The 22,979-nt window shown below is 47.9% G+C and overlaps 1 protein-coding gene across 1 annotated transcript; it reads left to right on the top strand.

The window, feature by feature from the left end:
• Positions 1–246: 246 nt before the first annotated feature.
• On the top strand, positions 247–20,764 carry LOC144610045 (stromal cell-derived factor 1-like). The gene is made up of 4 exons (XM_078428522.1): positions 247–363; positions 10,099–10,216; positions 18,964–19,041; positions 20,552–20,764. The coding sequence occupies exons 1-4, from the start codon at positions 297–299 to the stop codon at positions 20,565–20,567; spliced, it is 279 nt and encodes a 92-aa protein (XP_078284648.1). The 5' UTR covers positions 247–296; the 3' UTR covers positions 20,568–20,764.
• Positions 20,765–22,979: the final 2,215 nt, after the last annotated feature.

The following is a 22,979-nucleotide window of genomic DNA, read 5'->3' as shown; positions in this document are numbered from 1 at the left end:
AGAGTTAAAGTGCGGGCAGAGCTACCAGCTGGTCAGCCGACCCTGACCCGTCCCTGGAGTGTTCAGCTTCAGTTGGGGGGAGGTGAAACTATTCCAATTATTGGGAAAGAAGTCAAAATGTAATCACCTTGCCAGCTTTTGATAAAATACCATCTTGGGTATTCCCTGCATCCAATAAAAGGCTGGAATGGGGGTGGATTCCTTCCAAATGCAGAGATCCAACTAGCTGGAAGTAATTTGAATCTGGGATCATTCAAACGCTGGTGGCTGCACTGCTCTGACTGAAACCACCCAACATGAATGTGAAAAGCTGTGTGCTGATAGCCCTTCTGCTCTGGATAGCTTGCATCAACAGGACCTATGGTAAGTAACAGTTACTCGGTGTGAATCACACTTGCAGTATTTATCCACCTTACCATTTTCAGAACTGTCTACAATGTGTAGGATAAAATCTGTGTGAGCGATGCTGTAAAATTGGCCGCTGTCAAAACTATTTCTCGTTTCCGTACAGATTCAGGTTTAGTTTCATCAGATCTGAATGAAGACATTTTTCAAAACAACTGTTAATTCCACAAAGATTTTATTATTTGAGATTGCGTGCAGTGTTCTAAGCAAACGGGCCACTGTGAGTGGGTGACAGATGTTAGAAATGTCCGCATGGAACGGCTGACTCTTTACAAAATACTCTAATGTTCTAAAATAAACTCCCAGTAAAATTCTTAACTGACATGTTGAACTGCTTTGTTAGTAAGGCATTTTAAGTCCTGTTAGATTTCCAAGTTTTTGAAACATGCACTTTAATAAGCCCTTCCTTTCAGAACTCGGTTAAGAAGTTAAGACTGAATGGAAGTGCCTGATAACTTGTGATGTTCTCAATGTCAAGTAGTAACGGAGGATTAGGTGTGTGGTATTTGGAGTGAGGATAGTAACGGAGGATTAGGTGTGTGGTATTTGGAGTGAGGATACCTTTCCAGATGAATGACTTTCACATTGCTTGTGGCTGAAACACAGGTGGGTGACACTGCCAGACTGACCATCCCAGAGTCACAGGGATTGTCCAACCTACAACTTTACCGTCAGCTCTGTGTAGAACTTATTCAAGTGACAATGAACCATGTCTCTGTTGTGAGAGAACCCTCCACTGATTTGGACTCCCTGCTGCTTTGTATTCACTCACAATCCTTCCAGAGGACATATCACCTTTCAACCAACTTTCCACATTCGCTCGGCTTTGGTTAAAAGTCGGCATAAGGATTTCTGTGAGGGATTTTAGATTTAGATTTAGATTTAGAGATACAGCGCGGAAACAGGCCCTTCGGCCCACCGGGTCCGCGCCGCCCAGCGATCCCCGCACATTAACACTATCCTACACACACTAGGGACAATTTTTACATTTGCCCAGCCAATTAACCTACATACATGTACGTCTTTGGAGTGTGGGAGGACACCGAAGATCTCGGAGAAAACCCACGCAGGTCACGGGGAGAACGCTGCATTCGCTGTAAGGCAGCAACTCTACCGCCGCGCCACCGTGACGCAAATTTAATTGAAAATCTAACCTTACATATATATATATAGTGCATGATTGAAACATCAAATCTCCGACATTTGTTCAGTAAAATAAGGGGAAACGGGAGCCAGAAGGCAAAAGTGTTTATTATTTAGATGTACAGGCTACGGAAGAATGAAGTTATGAAGTCAAACAATTCCCACAGAAGAACTTTGTGGCAATTGAATTTTATCTGCAAAACAGATTTGCTAAAGACCAGTCAATTTATGACAAATTAGTTATTTACTCAAATTGCTTTAAAAGGGTTAGGCAGAATTCCAACAAGCGTTTAAAGTTAAAGAGTAATTTCACGACCACTGTGGTCATTCTGTCAAGATTTTAAATATGTAATAAAACTGAGAAAGGCTCCTTGCCTTTTGTCACTTACAGGCTGGGAACATATTACTGTTCCAGGCGATATTCATATTGTCTGCTCACAGATTGTGCATGGTAAATCAATATCTGCAGATGCTGGCTTACTAAAAAGGCACAGAGTCCTGGAGTAACTCAGTGGGTCAGGCAGCATCTCTGGAGAACATGGATAGCTAATGTTTCACAGAGTGCTGGAGTAACCCAGCGGGTCAGGCAGCATCTGTGGAGAACAAGGATAGGTGACGTTTCACAGAGTGCTGGAGTAACTCAGATGGTCAGGCAGCATCTGTGGAGAACATGGATAGGTGACGTTTCACAGAGTGCTGGAGTAACTCAGCGGGTCAGGCAGCATCTGTGGGGAACATGGATAGGTGACGTTTCACAGAGTGCTGGAGTAACTCAGCGGGTCAGGCAGCATCTGTGGAGAACACGGATAGTGACTTTTCAGGTCGGGACCCTTCTTCAGACTCATTATATCACATTGAACTATTTTGCTACGTGTAAATTCATGGTGTTCAAAGCAAGAAGGGGCATACATTTTACAAGCAATTGAAATGCGTTGTGGAGTTGTGGGCAGCTACTGCCAGATTAGCCCCTGGTGCAGAATGCAGATAATCATCCCTAAACAGATGGAATCATGGAGTGTAGTGAGCCATGCGCGTTTACAAACTGGTGCAGAGATTAGATCAATGTCTGACTGCGAGCTGTGTGCTCTAGCATTGACTCCTCAGTCTAACATCGCTGTGTGCTCTGGACATTGACTCCTCAGTCTGACTGCTAGCTGTGTGCTCTGGACATTGACTCCTCAGTCTAACATCGCTGTGTGGTCTGGACATTGACTCCTCAGTCTGACTGCTAGCTGTGTGCTCTGGACATTGACTCCTCAGTCTAACATCGCTGTGTGCTCTAGCATTGACTCCTCAGTCTGATATTGCTGTGTGCTCTAGCATTGACTCCTCAGTCTGATATTGCTGTGTGCTCTAGCATTGACTCTTCAATCTGCCTGTGAACAGTTGTGCCTTAGATCATGCATGTGCCTCTCCGATCACTGCTTGCAGTTCCCACTGCCCAGGTCACTGCAAAGACATTCTGAGATGAATGTCCCGACGGTTCATGTGAAGTTATACGCATCCGTCTGCACCGTCCCGCACACGAGAAGAACTCCTTCCCTTGTGGCCAGGATGGATCAGACTGACTTGCTGCTTTTAGAGTGCACGGTGGGCATGAAGACGGTTGTTTATGGAGAACTTCTTGATTCTCCACAAGGTGGACGGTGAAAACGCCACCAGGTTTGCAGCTTTGAGCTGTGAAGGGAACGACTCAGAGTAAGGGGGGTGAGGATGGGATGGGAGGGGGTTTTCTTTAAAGCGTGGGCATCCATTCTGCATAGAATCCCACTATTTACAGGTCTCAGGACATTGAGACCGTCAGTGTAGAAGACCCAGGTTGTTCAGCACATTCCAGCCAGGTCTAGGATCCACTGGTGATGGGAACTTGTGGACACTGCAGGATGGTCACCATTACCCAGAGTACCAACCTCAGCCTCGTGAGGGCTTTGTAACATCAGGCAAGTGCTCAAGCAGTGGTCCAAACTGGTTCAGGACCTTATTACTTGGAGTGCAGAAGGCTGAGGAGCGATCTGCCTGAGGGGAAGAGACAGTATGAATACACAGAGTCTTTTGTGCAAGACTAGAACTAGAGGACAGAAGTTCAAATGTCTGAGCCTGAGGGACAACCTTGTTACCCAGAGGGTGGTGGGTACATGGAACGAGCAGCCAGAGGAGGGAATTAAGCAAGTACGGTACTTAGCGAGTCCACAACACAAGATTAGAAATTGTTCAGCCAGAGCTGAACACACTTCTTGGCATCTGCACACAGTGGCGTCTTGTGCTTCTTGTGTGTCTTGTGCGTCTTGTGGTGGTGGTGGAAAGATTGGTGGAAACAGGGCCGCGACGTTTCTCCTTGACCCCAGCACTGGACTATAACAATACGACAAAGACACTTGGACAGGCACATGGAGAGGAAAGGTTGAGACGAATATGGCCAAATGCGGGCAATTGGGACTGGCTTATGGGGCACCTGGGACGGGGCACCTCGGTGGCATGGATGAATTGGGCTAAAGGGCGTGTTCCCATGCTGTGTGAATCTATGACTCTAAAATTAAAAAGCAATGATTTTCAATGATTTGAAAAGCAAACTGAATGAATGATGAAAGGAAGCAGCATCTCTGGGTTGTGAAGCAGAGGGCAGTTGCTGGCAGGTCAGCTTCTGAAGGAACACTTCCCCAGAGGTTTGTACCATTCCTCCATCCACAGAAACGATTGATCCGAGATTCTAGTTTTGCTTTCACACAATGTCTCACAGCCTTGTCTCACGGCCAACCGGGCTCGAGACAAGGGAGAACTCTGTGCTGACAGCAGATATGGATGGAATATTCCTTCAATCCTGAACGCTCCACATGGAACTGCGTGGCTTTCCTCCGGGTGCTCCGGTCTCCTCCCACTTCCCATAAACGTGTGGGTTTGTAGATTAGAACAGTACAACTCAGGAACAGGCCCTTTGCCCCACGATGGTTAATTGGTCTCTGTAAATCGCCCCTCGCGTGGAGGGAATGGTTGCGACAATAGATCGCGTGTGAACGGGAGATCCCTGGTCGGCATGGACTTGGGGGGCTGAAGGGCCTGTTTCCACGCTGTATCAATTAATTGATTGATTAATTGATTATCCTTCAATTAATCAATTAACGAACCCTCTGATGTGATGTTGATGTGAGCAGCACATGGACAGTTGTTAACTTGACAGGCCAGCAATCCTGAGCTCAGACTACTGATTTGGCAAAGTAATTGTGTATCACAGCACAGTGGCTGGAACTCAAAATCCATGCACACACCATGAGACTTATGGTGGGCCATAGAAACGTACCTGTTTAACCAATGCCCTTCATTGAAGGACCCCTGACATACATTGCGTGGACCACAGGAGGCTGAGGGGTGATCTTACGGAGGGTTTAGATAAGGACTATCTATTCCGTTCTGCAGATGGAAGAAGGGTTTCAGCCTGAACGGTTCCATATCCATGTTTTCTAGAGATGCTGCCTGACTCGCTGAGTTACTCTGGCACTTTGTGTCTTTGTTCTGTAAACCTCAGTTACAGTCTATTGGTGGAGCATGTGTCAGGGAGTGGCCATTCTGCACGAGGGTGACTTCCTCACATCTGGCCTCACATCTGTAACTGCTCACCCCCACTGGGATGAGATACAGGTGTGGAGGCTACACGCACAGTCTGTGTTGTGAAGGTGAATAGACCAACAGCTCAGCTCCCATTCTGTGACCCCTCCTGCTCTATGGCGCTGTGACCACATACTAACCCAGACTCGCTCCATATCACCATCTATATCTCTCGTTTCCCTTTCCTCATGACTCCTGGTCTGAAGAGGGTGGTGGGGTGCTGGAACGCACTGCCAGGGGTGGTGGTGGAGGCAGGTATGATGGTGGCATGATTGTGACATTCAGAGAGCCATGTGGATATGCAGGGAATAAAGGGATATGGATCCCAGAGGGCATTAGTTTCATTTGACCATCTTTGCACAGACATTATGGGCTAAGTCTCGACCCAAAACATCACCCATTCCTTCTTTCCAGAGATCTGCCTGTCTCGCTGAATTACTCCAGCATGTTGGGTCTTGCTTCAGTTTAAACCAGTACCTGCAGTTCCTTCCTTCACATTCTAACAGCGTCAGGCCTGATTCAGGTGGGGACTACATGCTGAGCGTAGCCAGTCTCAGGGACTTGGCTTCAGTCTGTGCCGGGTTGTTTAACCCAGAGTGGGGTGTCCTGATCTTCAGCAGACTGCATCGCAGAAGGAAGTCATCTATCAGGCTGCTAGGTCTGGGTTGCGATCCTGAAAGGCATGTGTGAGAAAGATCAGATAAGGATACTGCAGGCCTGAACTCTGCTGTTCAAAGGTCAGGCAAACAGCAGCATCTTGTATATCGACCACGCCAACTCTGTCACTTACAGTCCAGATGCGTTTGTGTAACACAGAACATGGATCAATGCAGAACTGGAACATGCCCTTTGTGCTGAACATGATGCCAATTAAAACTGATGTCCAATGTGACCCATATCTCTCCATTCCCTGCATTTCCATGTGCCTAACTAAAAGTCTCTAAAACATCACTATCAGGGCGGCACGGTGGCGCAGCGGTAGAGTTGCTGCCTTACAGCGAATGCAGCACCGGAGATCCGGGTTCGATCCTGACTACGGGCGCCGTCTGTACGGAGTTTGTACGTTCTCCCTGTGACCTGCGTGGGTTTTCTCCGAGATCTTCGGTTACCTCCTACACGCCAAAGACGTACAGGTATGCAGGTTAACTGGCTGGGCAAATGTAAAAATTGTCCCTAGTGTGTGTAGGATAGTGTTAATGTGCGGGGATCGCTGGGCGGCGCGGACCCGGTGGGCCGAAGGGCCTGTTTCTGCGCTGTATCTCTAAATCTAAAATCTAAAATATCTGCCTCCACCACCACCCCTGGCAGCGCGTTCCAGGCCCCACCACCCCTCTGTAAAACACTTGTCCCGTACATCTCCTCTAAACTCCCCCCTGACCTGAAAGCTAGTCTTTGACATTTCTACTCTGGGTAAAAAGTTCTGACTGTCTACAGTATAACTCGCAAAACTTTATATATTTCTGTAGCTCAGCGGGACAGGCAGCATCTCTGGAGAGAAGAAATGGGTTTCGGGTCGAGATCTTTCTTCCTCAAGCCGAATCATCACCCATTCCTTCTCTCCAGAGATGCTGCCTGACCCGCTGAGTTACTCCAGCATTTTGTATCTACCTTCGGTTTAAACCAGCATCTGCAGTTCTTTCCCATACATTTATGTAGTTGTGTCAGGTATTCCTCAGTCCGTTCTCAGGGAGATTTGTACTGGTACCCCGAGCTCCCTCCGCACATCCCTGTGATACGTACCTGCACTCCGAGCTCCCTGTACACATCCCTGTGATACGTACCTGCACTCCGAGCTCCCTGTACACATCCCTGACCCTGCAACCTCTGACATTTACTGCACACCGTCCTCTTGCTGCATACAGTGACCTCCCACCATGAGAGCTGCACTGAAAGACTCTCTTACTCAAATACCTCGTGAGTGCACAAACATGGGCTCATACATTTATCTTGACCAGCTTGGTCAAGTTGGTCGGCATGGACAAGGTGGGCTGAAGGGCCTGTTTCTGTGTTGATCCTATTATAATATTCAACCTTAGAAAGTGGTGTGAAATTGCCTGTGAGAGTCAGTACATCACCCCTCCCACCAGATGTCCTGCAGACCCGCCAAAGCCGTGGGTGGTTTGGGCAGAACATGAAGGACGTTAGCATTCTACCTCTGCTGCCAATATTTGGACACAGGGGCGACGCAAGTGTTTCATATTAATTCTGTTCCAATCCGCCCTGAGGGAATTGTTCCTGCGTGCATCGTCAAAGCAGCAGGAGCTCTCTGCGACGTTACAGAGTCGGTATAATCGGCCGCCTCGTGCTGTGATTATGGCCTTATGATTTGAAGAAGGTGCTCTCGTGGCAAGGGTTTAGATGCGGAAAGGGTTAACAGCTTTTACCGCATGTCATTTACATTGCTCTGCAACTTTTCACGTCCCATTAAAAAGGAAAGTTTGCTGCTTGACATTGGGCCTCCACTAAGTGACATTGATAAATCAGGACTTGATTTTACAGTCTGGGCTCCGGTCCAGGCAATGTGAGCCGCTGGCTACGTTCAACCTGGGTCCTGGTTGACAATGGGCATTCCGATGCATTGCGTTAAACCCCGCTGCACCCTGCCAATGTGTGCTGCAGTTCAGGGTGTTGAGATGATCAATATCTACAGCAGCTCGCTCGCCCCATGCATTGCCATCCCATGGTGGGAGACCTGGAGTCACAGAGTGATACAGTGTGCAACAGGCCCTTCTGCCCAACTTGCCCACACCGGCCAACATGGAAGACATGAGACACAGGGACCAGTCTCTGTCTGAAGGGATGGATTCCCAGCTGCTGTTAGCTGCAGCAAGTAAGAACTTCATTGTTCTATCTGGGACGTATGACAATAAAACACTCTGGACTCTTGACTCTTGACAACCATTCATCTCCTGCCAGATGGACTGATGGACCACTGAAGGTAGTTCAAATTGATCGCTTAGACGTTAGGTGAATCACAAACACCACCCCCTTAGTTTTGGAGTTGAACACATGGAATCGGTAAGATTGCATGTTGTTTAGCACAGTGCCTGCAAGGTCTCCAAACCCATTCAACAACGTCTCAAGGGGCAAGATGTGGGCCAGGAGCTGAGGCTCCATCAAGCCTGCCCTACCCACTGCACGAGTACAGATCCTTCACGGAACAGACTCTGACTCTGTAGCCTTTCCCTTCCTGCATGTCAGTGGTCCGGTCTCTCAGACGGGAGTTTGTGCTTCAACTCATTCAAGTCCTGATCAATGTCCGTCCTTCTGTCCCCGATGTTAATAGTTAACTGGTCCTCTATCTCGCTTTGTGTTATGGAATGTTGTGGCCTCTGTCGCCAGCAGTCCGCCTGCTCCAAAGTGCTGGGGGGTTATCAGGATGAGATAAGCAGATCCATAGTCTACGAATCCCATGCTGGGAGTGGGCAGGGAAGTTCAAATAAAACCCCTCCTGTAGTAGGTTCATATTTCTTCTTAAGGACTACACTTTCTGTAGTTGAAAACGAGAAACCTTTAGAATAACTCCATCTCCGAATACAAAGTGTTTTGTTTAGCGACTGGGAATTAACTTCCTGGGAAGCGTTTGTAACCACTAATGTGCAGCATCAGGTCTGTCAATCATCAGAGAGTTTGTACAGTCTCATCCCTCCTATATTTCATGCTGAACAGCTCATCAGTTGTACAGGGCCCTAGTGAGACCGCACCTGGAGTACTGTGTTCAGTTGTACAGGGCCCTAGTGAGACCGCACCTGGAGTACTGTGTTCAGTTGTACAGGGCCCTAGTGAGACCGCACCTGGAGTACTGTGTGCAGTTTTGGTCTCCAAATTTGAGGAAGGATATTCTTGCTATTGAGGGCGTGCAGCGTAGGTTCACTAGGTTAATTCCCGGAATGGCGGGACTATCATATGTTGAAAGACTGGAGCGACTAGGCTTGTATACATTGGAATTTAGAAGGATGAGAGGAGATCTTATTGAAACATATAAGATTATTAAGGGGTTGGACACGTTAGAGGCAGGAAACATGTTCCCAATGTTGGGGGAGTCCAGAACAAGGGGCCACAGTTTAAGAATAAGGGGTAGGCCATTTAGAACTGAGATGAGGAAAAACTTTTTCAGTCAGAGAGTTGTGAATCTGTGGAATTCTCTGCCTCAGATGTGTGCAAGATTTAATAGGAACCTAAAGGAAGATTTAATAGGAACCTTTTTCACACAGAGGGCGGTGTGTGTATGGAACAAGCTGCCTGTAGCAGTAATTGAGGCAGGTACTAAAACATCATTTAAAAGACACTTGGATGGACAGTTGGATAGGAAAGGTTTGGAGATGTGGGTCAACACGGGCAAATGGGACTAGCTTAGATGGGGCATCTCGGTCGGCATGGATGAGTTGGGCCGAAGGGCCTGTTTCAGTGCTGAATGGAGACTATAATTCCAGAGAGAGGAAGCATCTTTCCGCATCCGTACGTTCCTTTGAAGTCACGAAAAGGACGAGTCTGAAGAAGGGTCTCGACCCGAAACGTCACCCATTCCTTCTCTCCAGAGATGCAGCCTGACCCGCTGAGTTACTCCAGCACTCTCTGAAACATCACCCATTCCTTATCTCCACAGATGCTGCCTGACCCGCTGAGTTACTCCAGCACTTTGTGTGTATGAACGATTTCCAATTTGTGCTGTTCACAGGAAAGTTGTGATTGCAGTTGTGAAATGGTTGTGACAGTGTTTGCATTCCTTCATTCCCTCTCTCTCTCTCTCTCTCTCTCTCTCTCTCTCTCTCTCTCTCTCTCTCTCTCTCTCTCTCTCTCTCTCTCTCTCTCTCTCTCTCTCTCTCTCTCTCTCTCTCTCTCTCTCCCTCTCTCTCTCCCTCTCTCTCTCTCTCCCTTTCTCTCCTTCTCTCTCACTACCCATCCATCTTTCTCTCTCTTTAACCGTCCTGTTTTTTTGTGTCTCGGCAGGGAAGCCGTCATCGATAATAAACAGATGTAAGTGCCGGGGGGGTACAAAGCGACTTGGCCCAAACCACATCCAGAAGCTGATTGTGCTGCCCATTCCAAACTGCCCCCTGCAAATCATGTGAGTTGAATAATCTCATGATATTGTTGCTTCTCACTTACATTGATTGTTGCTAACTTAAAACAGTTATCTGAGCCAGCATCCCTGATTGGCAAGGCCAGCAACATAATCAAGGACCAGTCTCGTCCCACTGAGTTACTCCAGCATTTTGTGTCTATCTTCGGTGTAAACCAGCATCTGCAGTTCCTTCCTATATCAGTCTCATCCCGGTCACTCATTCTTCTCCCCTCTCCCATCAGGCAAGAGGTACAGAAGTTTGAAAACGCACACCTCCAGATTCAGGGACAGTTTCTTCCCAGCTGTTATCAGGCAACTGAACCATCCTACCACAACCAGAGAGCAGACATAGCCTACCATCCACCCCACTGGCAACTATCTTTAATCAGACTTTATTAGATGTTATCTTGCACTGAACGTTATTCCCTTTATCCTGTATCTGTACGCTGTGGACGGCTCGATTGTAATCATGTACAGTCATGTACAGTCTTTCTGCTGAATGGATAATACGCAACTAAACATTTTACCTCGGTCCAGGTGACAATAAGCTAAACTAAAGTAAAAGATCGAGAGCCAATACCGGGACCAGCAAGCGTTGGATGGCCAGCCCAGTGTTCCACATTACACCCAGTCCCTACGCTACCTCAGGGCTCGGGCTCAGGCTCCAGCTGTCCAGGGGCTGAGATTGTGTGCAGGACAGGCTCCATGGCAGGGACATCCTGAGAGAGGAAGGAGGCAGCTGACAGGGGCATCTCCCCATCAACCGATGATCGGGGAACGTTTAAATGGGTGATGTGTGGGACAGGTTTATTACACAGAGAGTGGTGGGCCATGAAGTTGCAGTTTGTGGCTGACCTGGATGAGCTCAGAGGTGGACTGGGCTTGTGGACCGGAGTGAAGGGAACCTGATCACATGAGGCCATCGAGTCACAGAGCTGGACCACAAAGAAAAAGGCCCTTCAGCCCACAATGTCTGTGCTGAACATGATGCCAAATCCAACTATCATCTGCTGCAAATGATCCATATCCCTCCATTCCCTGCATATCCATGTACCTGTCCATACCCATGTACCTGTCCATACCCATGTACCTGCCCATATCCATGTACCTGCCCATACCCATGTGCCTGTCCATATCCATGTGCCTGTCCATATCCATGTACCTATCCATATATCCATGTACCTATCCATATATCCATGTGCCTGTCCATATCCATGTGCCTGCCCATATCCATGTACCTGTCCATACCCATGTACCTGCCCATATCCATGTACCTGCCCATACCCATGTGCCTGTCCATATCCATGTGCCTGCCCATATCCATGTACCTGTCCATATATCCATGTGCCTATCCATATATCCATGTACCTGTCCATATATCCATGTACCTGTCCATATATCCATGTGCCTGTCCATATATCCATGTACCTGTCCATATATCCATGTACCTGTCCATATATCCATGTACCTGTCCATATCCATGTGCCTGTCCATACGTCACTTACACATTACAATTGTATCTGCCTCCACCACCACCCCAGCAGCACATTCCAGACACGCACCACCCTCTGTGTAAAAACATGCCTCAGTTCATCTCCTTTAAACTTTGCCCCTCTCGCCTTAAAGTTCTGCTCTCTAGGATTTGATTTTTCCATGCTGGCTGTCCGCAATATCTATTTGTTTCTCTCGCATCCTAAACTTTGAATCTAATTGGTTAGGTCATGTTGTGTTTTAACGTTGCAGATTGAGCTGGGAAACATTAGTGTTGTGAGGCCTGGGGTAGATCAGAGGCCTGGCTTCCTCATCCTGGCGATGAAGAGGAATGTAGTCAACAGCTACCACTGTCCCATGGGGAATATCCAATTGTAATTGTTTCAAGGGCTTCACTTTCCAGTCCCAAATGTTTGCAAAAGATGTGAAGCAACTGGGGCCAAGAGGACTCAAGCCCAGCTTGTTAGTTGGGTCTGTTGGCGATGATAGGACGATAAACTGCTGAGTATCTGGAAGCTGACATGGAGACCCGGCACTGAGCCAAATTCCAATCCCAGCAGCCCAAGAATCCACCCAACGACAAACAGGGAGATGTTTCCATCTCAGGCACCTTCCCTCCTTCAGGATATCTGAAGCACTTCCTAACCAGAGGGATGAAGCTGCTGTGATACGGAGGGACCATGGCAGATACACTCTGCACAGGAAATCCCAGGTACATGGTGAGCCAACACCAGGACAATCTCTCACTGAGATGCTGGCTGCAGGACAGGGACTCGTTTTATTCAGGAAATTGGTCACAACTGCCTTGTACTTTGCTGTAACACATGAGACCTGTTGCCTTAGTGTGAGAGTGCAAATGACTGAGTTTATTTCAGTTTTTATTTAGACGTACAGCATGGAAACAGTCCCTTCAGCCCATCGAGTCTACACACATCATTGTCCATGCCCTTTTACACTAGTTCTATGTTATACCATTTTCTAATCCACATTTTCTCAACTCACATCTCCTTTAAACTTTGACTCTCTCACCTTGAAACTATGTCCTCTCATACTTAACATTACACTCTGGGATTCTGATTGTCTAAATATGAAAATATGACCAAGGCCGTCATAACAGTGGCCATGATCTCATTGTAAACAGCACAGGAAGCATCCTGATGTCAGCCTCAGACTGATCCTGTCCATCTATGGCAGGCAGCAGGAGCCCAGCTCAGACCCCACCTCCAGCTGGGGCCCAGAGCAAGCAGTGGTGACAGATGTCAGCAGCTGGAAACAGCAGGAGGAGGATGGAGGCTTTGTGATACAGTGGGCGTGGGGAGCAGATGGAGAGGTCTGATCAGTGGTCTAGGCTGCAGGCTGAGTAACTCCTCCATTATAACTGGTGACACTGAGGACAATGGCTGACCCTGTGGACCTTGGGCCCACGGTGGCAAAAAACAGAAATCCAAATCACGTTCAAAGTTTCATCAATTGTGAATGTAAGAAGCCATTTAAATCATTTAAAATGCAGAACATTTACTCAGAATACTACTAACACTCCAATTTTTCTGATAATACAAAAAGAGGTAAGATTGTGAAGAGGAAACAGAACATTGGTTTGTTTCAATACAGGTCAGAGAAATAACACGGAAACAGGCCCTTCAGCCCACAAGGCCATGCCGACCATCGATCACCTGTTCACACTGTTTCTATGCTATCCCACTTTCCCATCCACTCCCTACACACTAGGGGCAATTTGTAGGGGGCTAATTATCTTACAACCACATGTCTATGGGATGTGGAAGGAATCTGGTACACCCGGAGAAAACCCACGTGGTCACAGGGAGTACATGCAAACTCCACACAGACAGCAGCTGAGGTCAGGATCGAACCCGGGTTTCTGGTGCTGTGAGGCAGCGTACTACCAGTTGCACCACTGTGCCCAAACACAAGAAGTGTAGAGGAATCGAGGACCAGAGGACAGAGGTTCAAGGTGAAGGGGAAAAGATTTAATAGGAATCTGAGGGGTAACGTTTTCACTCAAAGGGTGGTGGGTGTGTGGAACAAGCTGCCAGAGGAGGTAGTTGAGGCTGGGACTATCCCAATGTTCAAGATTCAGTTGCACAGGTACATGGATAGGACAGGTTTGGAGGGATATGGGCCAACGCAGGCAGGTGGGACTAGTGTAGGTGGGACATGTTGGCTGGTGTAGGCAAGTTGGGCTGAAGGGCCTGTTTCCACACTGTATCATTCTATGACTCTATGACTCTAAGAAGATAGGGGAGCAGGAGTAGGCCACTCGGCCCCTCAAGCCTTCCCCGCCTTTCAATATTCTCACGGCTGATCTACCCCAGGTCTCATCTCCTCTGTGCCAACTCCCCATCGACACCAGTTCCTGGATTATTCCAGAATATAACGACGCCCTCTATAAATAGCTCCAGGGACAGCCATAACCAGAGAGAATTCCAGAGATTCGGCATCAGGGGGATGTGAAGTGAATGTGTAGATGGAATGTAATATGGGAAAATAGAAAGTTATTCATTTTGGCGAATAAAGCTGAAAAGAAAAATAATATGATAGTGCGAGATCAGGTACAGAGAATATCAGAGAGCACAGCAGGTAGACACAGAGTGCTGGAGTAACTCAGCGGGCCAGGCAGCATCTCTGGAGAACATGGATGGGTGACGTTTAGGGTAGGGTCCTTTCTTCAGACTGTAGGTGTCTACACTTCAGACCAGCTAAAGGAGGGTCCCGACCAGTAATATCATCCATCCTCTTTCTCCACAGATGCTGCCTGACCCGCTGAGTTACTCCAGCACTTTGTGTCTATCTTTGGGATAAACCAGCATCTGCAGTTCTTTGTGTCTCCATATCTGCCGCAGTACAGCATGGAAACCGGTCCTTTGACTCTCAGAGTATGTGAATAGACAATAGACAATAGGTGCAGGAGGAGGCCATTCGGCCCTTCGAGCCAGCACCACCATTCAATGTGATCATGGCTGATCATTCTCAATCAGTACCCCGTTCCTGCCTTCTCCCCATACCCCCTGACTCCGCTATCCTTAAGAGCTTTATCTAGCTCTCTCTTGAATGCATTCAGAGAATTGGCCTCCACTGCCTTCTGAGGCAGAGAATTCCACAGAGTAAATTTATCTCCTTTCCCCACACGGGCTCTATATTCCTCCAAACCCTGAGTACATCTGTACAGATGGGGAAGGGGGACATCTGGAAGTGTTTAGACCAACCTCTCCCAGTCGACTGGCATCAGCAAACTCGCTCTGTGAAAGGTCTGAGCACATTGTTTGTTTGGACTGGTTGATGGTGGTGTGAATGTGCCTACTTAGTGATCTGCAGGAATGTTAAACGGGGACGTTTTCTACTGATGGTCATTTAGGGAATACCAGGTATTTGTTTATAATTCATTTGTCTCCCTTACACAGCCATAAGTGTCGGTAACGCTAAAGGAAGATATCAATCCCAGAGACAAAGATCACTCTCCGATTTAATTTACAAGTCAGTTTTATTGAAAAAGAATACAGGCACAACGTGTTAACTGACCCACTGAGTTACTCCAGCACCTTGTGTCTTCTTTTGTAAACCAGCATCTGCTGTTCCTTGTATCTATCTTTTGAAAAAGAAGAAAGACACAAAAAGCTGGAGTAACTCAGTGGGTCAGGCAGGATCGCTGGAGAGAAGGAATGGGTGACGTTTTGGGTCGAGACCCTCCTTCAGAATGTTTGTTGCTTTTTGCAACTCTTTGCTGCGTACGTACACGGGAACTTTGAAAGTTGATCATCAAAAGCCAACAGATGTAGATTTAGTGCATGGGGAGAAACTGCACATGCTGGCTTACACCGAAGGTAGACACAAAATGCTGGAGTAACTCGATGGGACAGACAGCATCTCTGGAGAGAAGGAATGGGTGACGTTTCAGGTCGAGACCCTTCTTCAGACAGATTTAGGTTCATTATTGTCACATGTACTGTGGTGCAGTGAAAAGCTTTTGCGCACTATCCAATCAGATCAGATAATACTATACATAAGTGCCATCAGGGGTAAACTCAGGTACAACAGGTAGAGAGGATGGACAGGTAGAGAGGACAATACCAATGGTGCTGCTGTAGATTTACAATGATTTAAGAGTAGCTGTTTGGGATGATAGTAGATCTTGCTCTGGGACCAGCAGCAAAGAGTCACCACACTCCATCTCCATCTCGGTACGTTGATAGATTTTCCAGCTCCCCCATGCATGTCATTTCTTTACCCACTGGGGCTATTAGGTGTACAGTAACAACATTGCTTAGTATTCACGAGTAAAGAGTGTTTAATTGTCAAATGGACCAGCAATGGAACAATGAAATTCTTGCACGCTGCTGCTTAACAGGCCCATTAACTTAATAGCATGCAGATGTATAATCATCATTAATATAATAATTAATAACAGTAATATCCTTAATAATGTGCAAAACCAAAGCCCACAGTGCCCAAAGCAACAGTCCTTTGCAGTTCCCAGTTGCTGAGGTTGGTGTTGTACAGTGTTCAAGGTGCTGATATTCTTCAATCTGTGCCCTAACAGTGCATTACAGTGCAGTATTTTCTCACTGTGTAATGAGGAATAATCGTGGTTCGTGCTGGGCAGTGTTCCGGTGCCTGGGGTGGCGTTGATTGATTGAATGATTGATACTTTATTGTCAGGTGTGGTATGTCACAGTGAAATTAGTGAGATCTTATCGAAACGTATAAGATTATTAAGGGGTTGGACATGTTAGAGGCAGGAAACATGTTGCCAATGTTGGGGGAGTCCAGAACAAGGGGCCACAATTTAAGAATAAGGGGTAGGCCATTTAGAACGGAGATGAGGAAGAACTTTTTCAGTCAGAGAGTTGTGAATCTGTGGAATTCTCTGCCTCAGAAGGCAGTGGAGGCCAATTCTCTGAATGCATTCAAGAGAGACCTAGACCGAGCTCTTAAGGATAGCGGAGTCAGGGGGTATGGGGAGAAGGCAGGAACGGGGTACTGATTGAGAATGATCAGCCATGATCACATTGAATGGCAGTGCTGGCTCGAAGGGCCGAATGACCTCCTCCTGCACCTATTGTCTATTGTCTATTGTCTATTGTCTATTGAAATTGTTGGCTTTGCGCTTCATGTATGCATACAATGGCCATGTATAGGGTGCCGACAAAGGTCCATATTCAAGGGTCCATTGACAATTTCACTGCAATACGGAGATATTTCAGACACAGCATGGGCCTCAGATGGGCGGAGATGACAATACCTTTCCTGGGCTGCTGGTGGAGAGTCTCTCATTGATGTAAAGCCCAGCACCATCACTGACGATCCTGACATCTTGAATGAATGAATGAACGAATACGTTTATTGGCCAAGTATGTACTCGTACAAGGAATGTGCCTTGGTGCTCCACTCGCAAGTAACAACGCGAACATGCAGTAAACAATTAAAAATAAAGCATAAAACTTTATAACATTAAGAAAACAACATTATGGTTTAAAGGTGTGAGTGAAATAAAGCAGAGCAGAAAGAGAGAGGCTGTTTGTTGGAGGGGTCAGTGGGCAACTCAGGATGCTGGGTACTTCTGACCATCTCTCAGTGCCCACCATTCTCACCCACCTCCCACACGGGAAACCCGCCCAAGATCATCCTCTGCTGGAGGTGCAGTTGGGAAGTGCCGTGTTCTCAGCTCCAGCAGGAGGGGTTCTACCATAGAGTTGGCCCTGTCCCCGACTGTCCATCCGTTGTGTGATTTCAGCATCTGGTTGCTCAGAAGACCAAGGGACTGATAAATTGGATGTTAGTGAACAGGGAACTGGCAAAGACCCCACACTGAGCAAAATCTGGGCATAACTCCACACAAGGAACATTTTATACGCTGTTATTTGTCTCCCTCATGCCACCGAGTTCCTGGAGAGTCATAACAGATTAGCTCACCTCATATTATTGCATTTTTTCATGGAACATACTCATTAACTTCAACAGAGCAACAAAGTATTAAGAGTTTTCTCAGCAGCCAGAGTTATGTGAAGTCTGGCACTTCATTGCAAGCTGGGATAACCCGATGTTCCTGAGACTGGGAGATCTCCGAGACGTGGGTTGTGGAGTTTTCCAAAGCACCGGTGTGTAAGCTTTATGCCTTGGGGAAAGTTGGGGAATGTGGGCCGAGCTGCCAAGGGGAAGGCAGATTTCCCCCGGGCTCACAGAGGCAGCGACAGGCAGTGCTTTTCTTAGATACAAGGAACTGCAGATGGTTTACAAGAAAAGTCTCAAAGTGCTGGATTAACTCAGCAGGTCAGACGGCATCTGTGGAGAACATGGATAAGTGACTTTTTGGGTCAAGATCCTTTGGCTCGAAGGGCCAAATGGCCTCCTCCTGCACCTATTTTCTATGTTTCTGAACACTTAGGGTTTTATTGGTGACAGAGCACGTCAGTAGAATAGTGGTACTGGCACATCTAAAATGTTAACAACTTTTAGTTTACATCAATTTTTAATGTGTTGATTTTACGCTTTTAGTTATTTGTTTATTAAATTAGATATTGATTGTCACAAATCAAAACAGCATATGGAGGTATATTGATAGCTAAAAAATCCTTGATGAATGTGCCTTAATTTTTAATTGATGTGTGTACCATCACCTTTTTATCTACTGGAAACAGGCCATTCGGCCCACCATGTTAATGCTAACCAGTAATCACCTATCCACACTCATTACATCTTCCAAAGCTAGGCCGGTAGCTTTCTACATCAAGGTAGTTCATGACACCTCTCAATTGTTGTCAGTGTTTTAGTTTAGAGATACAGCATGGAAACAGGCCATTCGGTCCACCTGGTTCATGCTGACCATCCATCACATGTTCACACTAGCTCTATGTTATCCCACTTTCTCATCCATTCCTTACACACAAGAGACCATTTAAGCAACAAATCCACATGTCTTTGGGATGTGGGAGGAAACCGAAGCATCCGGTGGAAGCCCACACATCACAGGGAGAACGTGCAAACTCCACACAGACAGCACCCAAGGTCAGGATCGAACCTGGGTTTCTGGCGTAATGAGGCAGTGGCTCTACCCACTGTGCCACTGTGCTGCCAGTAGGCATTGGTGGCACGGTGGTGCAGTGGAGAGAGCTGCTTCCTCCAACACTCTCTCCCCCCACAGACCAGTAATGCACATTGCTGTGGACTGACCAGGCATTTTGTCTTTGCCAATGCAATGCAGACACCGCATGTAACGGCTGTACTTTGATCTTCTTACTTGACAGAGCCACTCTGAAGAACAACGGTGGGCAGGTCTGCATTCACCCGAAAACAAGATGGCTTCACTACAGAAAAAGATACCTGTAAGGAAAAAAAACACAACGGTGGCTGTCTTTAAATTATTAACAAGTGGAGTCTCTTTCACTTTAACTGAGATTAAGTACAATAATCGCAAACTGATGTTTTCAAATGAAATAACTTTGTTAAATTAGTGTGTGTGTGTGTGTGTGCAAAGCACACTTTCTCAGCTTCCTGGAACAATGACTTCCTCTCACATCAATTGGCACAATAGTTCTGAGTCTCCCAATGTCATTGGAGCAGGATAACTTTGGAGATTGTTGGCAAAAATCAGAGAAATAATCAGAGGCCAATGGATTAAACTTTACCTGTTAATATAGACACAAAATGCTGGAGTAACTCAGCGGGACAGGCAGCATCTTTGGAGAGAAGGAATGGGTGATGTTTCGGGTGGAGACCCTTCTTCTGATTCAGCCACCCATTCCTTCTCTCCAGAGATGCTGCCTGTCCCGCTGAGTTACTCCAGCATTTTGTGTCTATCTTCAGTGTACTGAGGGTACTGGGGTTTCTCCGGGTGCTCCGGTTTCCTCCAACTTTCCAAAGATGTGCAGGTTAGTTGGTTAATTGGCTAGTGCAAATTGTCCCCAGTGTTTAGGATAGTACTAGAGTACGGGTGATCGCTGGTCGGTGTGGATTCGATGGGTTGAAGGGCCTGTTTCCATGCTGTGTCTGTAAACGAATAAACTATGTATAATGTGTACACAAGGTGGAGAAATACTTCCACCTCTTCCCAGATGAATTCTAGCAAGAGATTTCCTGATTAAACCTCAGCGAAGTGCTGTGAAGTCGGTGGGAGTGGGAGGGAAGGAGGGAGGGAGGTAGGGAGAGAGGGAGTGTGGGAGAAAGGGAGGGAAGGAGGGAGGGAGGGAGAGAGGGAGCTGTCTTTACGGAGTTTGCACGTTCTACCCGTGACCGCGTGCGTTTCTGCAGTTGCTGGGGGTGTACTCCCACATCCCAAGGAAGTGCAGGTTTGTAGGATAATTGCTGTCTTTAAATTGGTCCTATTGTGGAGGGAATAAAAGCAAAAATGGGGTAACAAAGAGCTGGTGTAAACAGGTGATTGAAGGTCGGTGTGGGCTGGGGACTGAAGGGCCTGTTGTTGTGCTGTATCTGTGAACTAAACTACACATAATTAAACACGACTGCCTGACCCAGAAGACCAGGGACCGGGAGCCCAGCGGGAACCCACTGGTGGGGGTCCTGAATGTTCAAGCCCAGGGATCTCCCCATGAAACAGCTGGAGTCACCACTGGGAGATGGGCTTGACGTGGCCACAGCTACATTATTCAGTCGACAGTCTACAGGAGAGTCCATGTGGACACTTGACAACTCCATGGGCCAAGTTAGTGCCAGGAAGCTACACTAGACACAAAATGCAGGAGTAACTCAGTGGGACAGGTGGCATCCCTGGTTAGAGGAGTGGGTGACGTTTCGGGTCGAGACAGGGGAGAGGGAGACACAGATATGGAAGGGTAATGTAGCGTGGATTGTTAACGAGCCATCATTACCTTGCAGGAAATCCCTGATGTAGACGCTGCCATGCCGTGCGGATCCTGTGGGCCTTGGCAACATTTATATTCCACAGAGGCTTCGATCTGCTTCACTCAGTAACCAACTATTGAAAACCCAGCGATATCATTTACCAGCCAAACATTTATAACAGTATGTGCTGACAAATGCTTTCAGATTCAGTGTAATGACCATCTTTATATGGCTTTCATCTTCCACACGCTAACCTTATGTCTGAACATGTAATAAAGGTGAACAAGGATGAGCATGGGCAGGGCATGTGAGGCAGTGTCTCAGTGCTCTGGTTTGGACCTGCCTGTTGATGTGACAACCCAACTTGCTTCTTTCACCTAATAACTTGCAGGAACTCAACTAACCAATGAAACGTCTCAAAGACCTGACCAAGCTTGGCAACCCCACTCCTGGCAAAGTGGAGACGGTGCAGGGGAGATTGACCAGCATGTCACCTGGGCTTGCAGGCTGGGGTTACAGAGAGAGGTTGCCTAGGCTGGAGCTTTATACTTTGAAGTGCAGGAGATGTGAATTTCTAAAGACGTACAAGATACATGGTATTTAGGTGGCTGGTCCAGATGCGTTTCTGCTTAACGGTGATGCCAGGATATCGATACTGGAGTGTAATGAGAAGGAACTGCAGATGCTGGTTTATACCAAAGATAAACACAAAGTGGTGGAGTAACTCGACAGGTCAGGCAGCACCTCTGGAGAAAATGAATAGGTGATGTCTGAAGAAGAGACCCAACCTGAAACATCACCTGTCCATGTTCTCTAGAGATGCTGCCTGGCCTGTCGAGTTACTCCACCTGCTGAGGTACTCCAGCACTTTGTGTCTATCTATCGTTACTGGAGACTTGGTGATGTTGAATATCAAGAGTTGGTGTTTACACTCTCTCTGGAGTTGGTGTTTAGACACTGTTGCTTTGCCAGTTATCAGACTGTGTGAATGTTAGCCAGGTGCTGCCCCATGTAGACAGGTGCCCCATGTAGACAGGTGCCCCATGTAGACAGGTGCTCCATGTAGACAGGTGCTCCATGTAGACAGGTGCTGCTCCATGTAGCCAGGTGCTCCATGTAGACAGGTGGTCCATGTAGACAGGTGCCCCATGTAGACAAGTGCCCCATGTAGCCAGGTGCTCCATGTAGACAGGTGCTCCATGTAGACCGGTGCCCCATGTAGACAAGTGCCCCATGTAGCCAGGTGGTCCATGTAGACAGGTGGTCCATGTAGACAGGTGCCCCATGTAGACAGGTGCCCCATGTAGACAGGTAGTCCATGTAGACAGGTGCCCCATGTAGACAGGTGCCCCATGTAGACAGGTGGTCCATGTAGACAGGTGGTTCATGTAGACAGGTGCTCCATGTCGCCGAGCACTGCTCCATCTCTGAGGAGTTGCCAGTGGAGTTGCACTCACAGAGAACCTTTCACCTCCAATGGAAAGCAAAGGCATCAGGTCAACAGTGAGGTGGCGGCCCCAAGAGGGAAATGATGCGTCAGTCCCAGAGCACTGGCCAAAGAAACTCAGCAGGAAAAATAAATAATAGCACAACCCGCCGGCCCCATAAATATTCATACATCACAAGTGGCCATGAGGGATAATCTGTTGGTGTTTTGGTCTGCTTCTTATAACACATAAACTTGCGCTGCTAAATATGTAGGGAAGTACACTCCCCACATGCTTTTGGCATCTATAATAATTCACGTTCCTTTTCCTTTCTTGAATGTTTTCTTTTGAAAGTTGCCTGTAGCTCAGTGATAGCTCTCCTACCAGCTCCAGCCCCTCTCACTCCCCTCCCTCTCCCCGTCCCTCTCTCCCCCTCTCTCCCCTCTCCCCCTCTCCCCCTCTCCCCCTCTCCTACCAGCTCCAGCCCCTCTCACTCCCCTCCCTCTCCCCGTCCCTCTCTCCCCCTCTCTCCCCTCTCTCCCCTCTCCCCCTCTCCTACCAGCTCCAGCCCCTCTCACTCCCCTCCCTCTCCCCGTCCCTCTCTCCCCCTCTCTCCCCTCTCTCCCCTCTCCCTCTCTCCTACCAGCTCCAGCCCCTCTCACTCCCCTCCCTCTCCCCGTCCCCCTCTCTCCCTCTCTCCCCTCTCCCCCTGTCCTACCAGCTCCAGCCCCTCTCACTCCCCTCCCTCTCCCCGTCCCTCTCTCCCCCTCTCTCCCCTCTCTCCCCTCTCCCCCTCTCCTACCAGCTCCAGCCCCTCTCACTCCCCTCCCTCTCCCCGTCCCCCTCTCTCCCTCTCTCCCCTCTCCCCCTCTCCTACCAGCTCCAGCCCCTCTCACTCCCCTCCCTCTCCCCGTCCCCCTCTCTCCTCTCTCCCCTCTCCCCCTCTCCTACCGGCTCCAGCGCCTCTCACTCCCCTCCCTCTCCCCGTCCCCCTCTCCTCCTCTCTCCCCTCTCCCCCTGTCCCCCTCTCCTAC

This window comes from Rhinoraja longicauda, chromosome 35, assembly GCF_053455715.1.
Source record: "Rhinoraja longicauda isolate Sanriku21f chromosome 35, sRhiLon1.1, whole genome shotgun sequence".
NCBI classification, from domain to species: Eukaryota; Metazoa; Chordata; class Chondrichthyes; order Rajiformes; family Arhynchobatidae; genus Rhinoraja; species Rhinoraja longicauda.
The sequence above is the reverse complement of the archived record's forward strand: the minus strand, read 5'-3'. Positions and strand labels throughout refer to the sequence as shown.